This window comes from Phoca vitulina, unplaced genomic scaffold (assembly GCF_004348235.1).
Source record: "Phoca vitulina isolate PV1807 unplaced genomic scaffold, GSC_HSeal_1.0 scaffold47, whole genome shotgun sequence".
NCBI classification, from domain to species: domain Eukaryota; kingdom Metazoa; phylum Chordata; class Mammalia; order Carnivora; family Phocidae; genus Phoca; species Phoca vitulina.
The window spans coordinates 2,297,806-2,305,067 of record NW_022589750.1 but is presented as its reverse complement, the minus strand read 5'-3'; the positions used below and the strand labels follow the sequence as shown (position 1 = coordinate 2,305,067).

The window sequence follows — 7,262 nt, the reverse complement described above, 5'->3', positions numbered from 1 at the left end:
GTGGCGGCGGGGGGGGGGGGGGGGGGGGGCGGGGGGGGGGTCAGGGGGGGGAACCGGACACGAGGCAGTTTTTCGAGGCTGGGACGCCCTGCGAAGTGGTCAGTGGTCAGTAGTTGTCCTGGGGGCCTCCTCGTCCTCCGGGCCGGAGAAAGGTGACCACTGCTGACATCTCTGGTCTGCGGACTTGGGAGCCTTTGACCTTCGCCATGACCTGAGCCAGCCCTGGCCGCCTCCAGCCCCAGCATTTGCCATCCTGGGGTTGGATGCTGGCCAGACGCGCGTGGCTAAGGTTAACCCCTGCCTTCTGCAGCCCGAAGTGTGTCAGTCTTTCTCCAGTCTCTGACCAACAGCAGCCCCCCCACGCCCTCCCAGCTCACCTCCCTGATGACAGAGGCCCCGCCCCTCCGCCCGGCCTCTGACATCCTGCCCCCGGCTGCTTCTCCATCCAGGCTGGCGCCATGCCCCCCCCAGCAGAGGTGACGGACCCGTCCCATGCCCCCGCCGTCCTGCGCCAGCTCAATGAGCAGCGGCTCCGCGGCCTCTTCTGTGATGTCACCCTCATAGCTGGAGACACCAAGTTCCCTGCTCACCGCAGCGTCCTGGCTGCTTCCAGTCCCTTCTTCAGAGAGGCCCTGCTCGCTTCAGCTCCGCTGCCCCTCCCGCCAGTTACTGGGGGCCCTGCCCCCAACCCCGCCACCACCACAGCTGCCTCCTCCTCTTCCTCCTCCTCTTCTTCCTCTTCCTCCTCCTCCTCTTCTTCCTCTTCCTCTTCTTCCTCTTCCTCCTCTTCCCCCCCCCCCGGCCCCCCCCCCCCCTCCCCCCCCCCCCCGGGTCCTGGAGCTGCCAGGGGTCCCAGCAGCTGCCTTCTCTGATGTCCTCAACTTCATCTACAGTGCCCGGCTTGCCCTACCCGGCGGCGGAGGGGACGGGGCAGCGGTGGCGGAGATCGGAGCTCTGGGGCGGCGTCTGGGCATCTCGCGCCTGCAGGGCCTGGGGGAGGGAGGCGATGCCTGGGTACCTCCTGCCCCAGCCGCCATGGCTGCCTCGCAGCCCGCAGACGAGAGCTTCGGGCCCGGGCCGAGGCCCGCCGGGGAGTGGGAGGGCGACAGGGCTGAGGCCCAGGCCTCTGACTCGCAGGCCCCCCTGTCCCGGCGGCCCCTGCCCTGCCCGCGATGCGGCAAGAGCTTCATCCATCCCAAGCGGCTGCAGACCCACGAGGCGCAGTGCCGACGGGGGGCCGGCACCCGGGGGTCTGCGGGGCTGGGCTCCGGGGGCTCGGGCCCCAGCGGTCCCGCGGGGGTGGACGCCTCCGCCCTGCCCGCGCCGGTGGGCTTCCGAGGCGGCCCCGAGCACGTGGTGAAGGTGGTGGGCGGCCACGTGCTCTACGTGTGCGCCGCCTGTGAGCGCTCCTACGTGACCCTGTCCAGCCTGAAGCGGCACAGCAACGTGCACTCGTGGCGGCGGAAGTACCCCTGCCGCTACTGCGAGAAGGTGTTCGCGCTGGCGGAGTACCGAACCAAGCACGAGGTGTGGCACACTGGGGAGCGCAGGTGAGCGGCCCGGCGGCCGGACGCGGGGGCCCGGGGGGTGGCGGCGGCGGCGGCCGGCCGAGCGGAGCTGGGCAGGAGTCGGGGCGCCAGGGACCACAGCGGGGAGGGGCGGGCAGAGCGTGGGGCCCAGGGAGTCTCGTCGACAGCGGCCCGCTCACCCACTCACCCCTGCTCCCCGTCACTGGGGCAGCCGCCTCCCTCCAGCCTCGGCTCCCTGCCCCCGATGCTCACTAGCACCTCTGGGTGCCGGGTCTGGCCTGGTGCTGTGGGGAAGGCCGGGGCGGGAAGAGGAAGCTGCCCGCATAGGAAGAGACGGGGGGGGGGGGGGGGGGGGTGGGCCCGGGGGGGGGGGGGGGGGGGTTTTGGCCCCACGCCCCGCGCCCGGGGAGGGGTGGGGGGGGGGGGTGCAGACATGCCCGCGGGGAGCCGGAACGTGTCTTTCCGCCATACGTCCCTGCTCATGAGACATTTCCCCCCACCCCCCACCCCCTGCTCTGTCACCGGAGCTTCCAAAGAAGGCTGCGTGAGTTAGGCAAGGCGTGTGATTATTCCCGGTTCGCAGATGGACCAGCTGGGGCCTAGCGTCTCACAGCCGGTGGGGGGCACTGAGCTAGGACTGGTACCTCTCCTGAGGCTGGCAGGATGGGACAAGCAGCATGAAAGGAGGGTGAGCGCTGGGGGAGCCATAGGTCTGAGTGGAGGACGTGGGAAGCTGAGGCCCTGGCTTCAGGGCCCCTGACTCCAGTGTCTCTGTCCCCGCCCTGTTCCCTGCTGTCCTGGCCCAGGTACCAGTGCATCTTCTGCTGGGAGACCTTTGTCACTTATTATAACCTGAAGACCCACCAGCGAGCCTTCCACGGCATTAGCCCCGGCCTCTTAGCCAGTGAGAAGACACCCAATGGAGGCTACAAGCCCAAGCTCAATACCCTCAAGCTGTACCGGCTGCTCCCCATGCGGGCAGCCAAGCGGCCCTATAAGACCTACAGCCAGGGAGCCCCCGAGGCTCCCCTCTCTCCAAGCCTCAGCACGCCGGCCCCTGTAGCCATGCCTGCCAGCCCACCGCCCGGACCCCCACCTGCCCCCCAGCCCGGCCCCCCACCCTCTGTCATCGCTTTCGCCCGCCCGGCTCCCTCTGTCATTGTTCACGGGGGCAGTAGCAGTGGTGGGGCAGGGGGTGGGCCGGCCAACACGGGGGGAGCCCAAGCTGCCTCGGTCATCACTTACACTGCTCCCCCGAGGCCCCCCAAAAAACGTGAGTACCCACCTCCTCCCCCTCAGCCTGCAGCCACGCCAACCAGCCCGGCCACCGCGGGCAGCCCGGCCACCGCCGCGGGGCCGGCCACAGCCACGGAGGAGGCCAAGGGCCGGAACCCACGGGCCGGAAGGACTCTGACCTACACGGCCAAGCCAGCCGGCGGGATTGGCGGGGGTGGGGGTCCCCCCGCGGGGCCTGGCCGGGGCCCCTCTCAGCTCCAGGCCCCACCTCCACTGTGTCAGATCACGGTGCGGATCGGCGAGGAGGCCATTGTCAAGCGCCGCATCTCAGAGACTGACCTGCGCCCTGGGGAGCTGAGCGGAGAGGAGGTGGAGGAGAGCGAGGAGGAGGACGACGAAGAGGACGAGGACGAGGACGAGGACGAGGACGAGGACGAGGACGAGGAGGAATCGAGGGCTGGCGGGGAGGACCAGCTCTGGCGGCCCTACTACTCCTACAAGCCCAAGCGCAAGGCCGGGGCGGCGGGCGCGGGCGGCAGCGGGGGCGGCGCGCTGCCCCGGGGCCGCCGGCCGCCCCGCTGGAGACAGAAGCCGGAGCGCAGGAGCTGGGAGGACGCGCCGGCGGCCGAGGGCCCCGCGGGGCGCGCCCGGGCCGAGCGGAGGCACCGCTGCGCCGATTGCGCCCAGACCTTCGCCAGCCTGCGGAAGCTGCGCAAGCACCAGGAGGCGCACGGCGGCGGCGCGCACGGCTCCCGCGGCGGCCGCCGGCCCTCCAGCCGCTTCGCCTGCCCGCACTGCGCCAAGGTGTGCAAGACGGCGGCCGCCCTGACCCGCCACGGCCAGAGGCACGCGGCCGAGCGGCCCGGGGGCACCCCGACGCCGGTCATCGCCTACTCCAAGGGCAGCGCCGGCACCCGAGCCGGGGAGGTCAAGGAGGAGGCCCCCCAAGAGATGCAAGTCTCCTCGTCCAGCGGCGAGGCCGGTGGCGGGAGCGCTGCTGCTGCGGAGGGAGCGTCCGAGGCCGCCTCTGTCCAGGACCCTGTCATCTCAGGGGGTGAGGAGCCCCCGCTGGTGGCAGGAGGGGGCACCTATGCGTATCCGCCTGTGCAGGAATTTCCACTGGCTCTGATTGGGAGCGGCAGGGAACCTAGCGGTGGGAGGGGGAAAAGTGGCAGCGAGGGGCCCGTGGGGGCCGGGGAGGGGGACCGCGCGGAGGGGTTGGGGGCTGCCAAAGTCACCTTCTACCCAGAGCCCTACCCGCTCGTCTATGGCCCCCAGCTCCTTGCCGCTTACCCTTACAACTTCAGCAACCTGGCCGCTCTCCCGGTTGCTCTTAACATGGTCCTACCTGACGAGAAGGGTGGGGGGGCCCTTCCCTTCCTTCCAGGGGTCTTTGGCTACGCAGTCAATCCTCAAGCAGCACCCCCTACTCCCCCAACCCCACCTCCGCCCACTCTTCCTCCACCAGTCCCTCCTAAGGGAGAAGGGGAAAGGGCAGGGCTTGAGAGAACCCAGAAGGGAGATGTGGGGTGAGCTCTGGGCCCACCTCCCCCCTTTCACCAGATGCCACCCTCCCCGAACCCCCTGCCACTACCAGCTCCCTGGCTTCCCTGCCCCTTGGGAGCCCCTCCACACTCTTGTGCAGGGACTTGGGGGCCCCTGGAGCTCAGGGGTCAGGCTGCTTTGTGTGAGATTGTAGTTTTCCCATCTCCTGGGAAGGGATCTTGGGTGGTTCCCCTCTCAGTTCTCCTCCAGGGAATGGCCTCCATGAGGGGCAGGGCCAGCTCCCATCCTTTCTCCAGCCCTTGGGGCAACTGAGCAATATACTTATATGAATCTCTACTCACGGCCCCCACCAGCTCTGAATGTCTAACCTACCCTCCTGATTCGTAAACCCCGGGGGGGAAACCATCTCTCTCACCTAGTGACCTCCCCTCATTCTGAAGCTTTCTCTAAGCCCCTGCCTAGATGCTTCCTAGCACATTCCATTCTTCGTGGCCCAGGGCCTGGACCAGACCATTGTGATACCTGACACCCGCCCATCTGGAAGCGTGGCTTCCATTCTTCCCAGGGGTGGGTTTCTGTGTCCCTGTCTCCTTGGCTTCCATGCCTTTAGATCTTCCATATTCCTCCTCTCCTAGACTCTGGAGATGGCCTCTTCCAATCCAGGTCAAGGAGGTGTTGGGGGGAGGGCTACCCATCTGTTCCACGGCTGAGCACTTTCCCAGCCCAGGGCAGCACTACTCTTGGCCCTATCTTGACCCCCAAATCCAGTGAGCCCCAGATTCTTCCAAGGCAAAGAGGTGAGTAGATCACACCTCTTCCTGCCTCTACCTATGGCCTCTTCTGGGCTAAATCAGATTTGGGGGCCAGGAGGAGGGAGCTCCATATGGGACGGGGAAGGGAATCTACTTTCTCCCTGGTTTTGTTTTGTTTTTTTCCTGATGGTTTCTCCCAGACTAGACCAAATAGCCAGAAAAGTGATGGGGGTTGGATGGGTGGGTAAGCCCAAGATTTGCACATGACCTCCCATCCTTACCTTTACCTCCATCTTTCCCAGTGTCGCTTCCCTCACCATTCACTCCAGGTGGTTTTTGGGGAACCATCCTACTCCCTTGGTGGGCTTTGGGGTATCCCCACCAACTTTTCCTCCAGAATAGCACCTTACACCCCATCTTTGACTCAGTTCCCCACACCCAAAGATCCCAGCCTAGGGATGGGGCGCAGGGACCTTAAACAGTCCCTAATCCCTAATTTGCACTAGTTAACCCTGGTCAGGGGTCCGTATGTTTCCTTCCAGTGGGGGAGTTGAAGAAATGTTTGCTCCTAATTCTCTTTGACGACCGGGCGTCCCCACTCTGTGATTGGATGAACATTTCCCATCCCACCCACCTCCCCGCTCCCAAAAAAAAAAAAAAAAAAAAAAACAGCTCACAAGGGGAGAGTCAGTTTGGGGGAGCAAATCTGATAAATGGGAATTAGAGGAGTGCAGTTTAAAAGGGGGAAATGCTGCCACCATTGAGATGGGAGCTTAATCCCAGCTACTGTTTTCCGGGGCCAAGATGGCTGCCCTCTCTCGTGGCTGAAAGGGCAAGATCATGGCTTTTGGAGGGAGGTGAGCTTGGGGGAAGGACCAGGAGCATCCTCCTGCCTCCTCTTACCCTCCCAGTCTACAGGAAGGGGGAGGTTTTTGACAGGCTCCTGAATGTTAACCACGGAGGAGTGTCATTCCTTCTCTCCTCCTCTGTCTCTTTGCACTTTTCCTGGTCTTGGCCACAGTCCGAGTGAAGAGTTCCTACTGAATGTACCAAGTTCCAATTTTTAAGGGGGTAAAATGCTTAAAACGGGAAATGCAAAAAAAAAAAAAAAAAACTAAAAAATTCCCACAAATCTCGTTTCTGGCACTTTAGAAAAACTGCGAAAAAAGAACATAATAAAGAATACATATATATATATCTACACACAAATTTTATATATATATATATATACACACACACATATATATATATACACACACACACACGCACACACACACACACAGCGGAACCACAAGGGAGACAGAGCCTTGGAGGCAGGGGGCAGATGTGATGACAGCTCTCCTATATCCTTAACCTGCACTCCTCTGAGGCAGAAAGGCACAGGAAACGGAAGGAGTTGAGGATGGACCGGGGGATTTGAATTTCAGAACAGGTCAAAATTCCAAAACCACAGACATTTTTGGGAGAACTGAGATCGTAGACACTTATTTTTTTGAAAATATGATTTAGGAAACTAGCTTCCAGAATTTGGTGGTTCTGGGCAACAAATGAGATTGTGGCAAATTGGAGATTAAAATACGTGTATCCGAGCTGGGGAACTTGAATATTGTGAATTTCAGATGTTGGAAATTTGGGATTTTGCAATTCCGTCTTTTGAAAATTATTCAAGTCTTGTCAGTTTGTGCCCTCTTTCCCCATGTTCTCTGGGGAGAAGGGTGATGGTGGAGTGGAAAGGCCACTGGTTCTGTGCCACAGCACGCAAGGTTTAGAATCCTACAGACTAGCTCTATACGTAGTGAGGACCCAGATTTAGAGAAACTGACCAATATTTATCTCCGCATCTGTGTGTGTGTCCAATTCTCTAGGCCAATAAACCAACAAGACAAACAAACTGTGCTCCGCACTGGGATGCCAAGTGCACTTCTTTGCGTGGCTGGGGAGTTGGCTGGACAGGGACATGCTTACCTTGTCTCCCAGGGATCCTGGGAGCTGTGGCTTTATGATCCCTCTGAGGGCACAGCCTCCAGCAGCTGAGGAGGTGTGAGGGCTTGGTGACCCTGCGTACTTCACCGTAACGGCTGCAGCCACTAGGGCTCAAGCTGACTTTGGTCTGACCTCCAGGCAGAAACATTAACTCAGCCCAGTTCGCACAGCCTGCTGGGCACAAGATCCTAATGTCCCGTGCGCCTTACACCTGGTGCGACCCGCTCTCCAAATCGAAAAGAAATGGGCATAAAGT

At 62.2% G+C, this 7,262-nt stretch overlaps 1 protein-coding gene across 1 annotated transcript in view; it reads left to right on the top strand.

The window, feature by feature from the left end:
* ZBTB4 (zinc finger and BTB domain containing 4) overlaps positions 1-6,915 on the top strand; it is an 8,968-nt gene extending 2,053 nt beyond the window's left edge. The window contains 3 exon segments of the mRNA XM_032431748.1: positions 450-818; positions 820-1,550; positions 2,336-6,915. Of these exon segments, the coding sequence (XP_032287639.1) occupies positions 459-818; positions 820-1,550; positions 2,336-4,298 (3,054 nt within the window). The 5' untranslated portion in view covers positions 450-458 and the 3' untranslated portion in view covers positions 4,299-6,915.
* Positions 6,916-7,262: the final 347 nt, after the last annotated feature.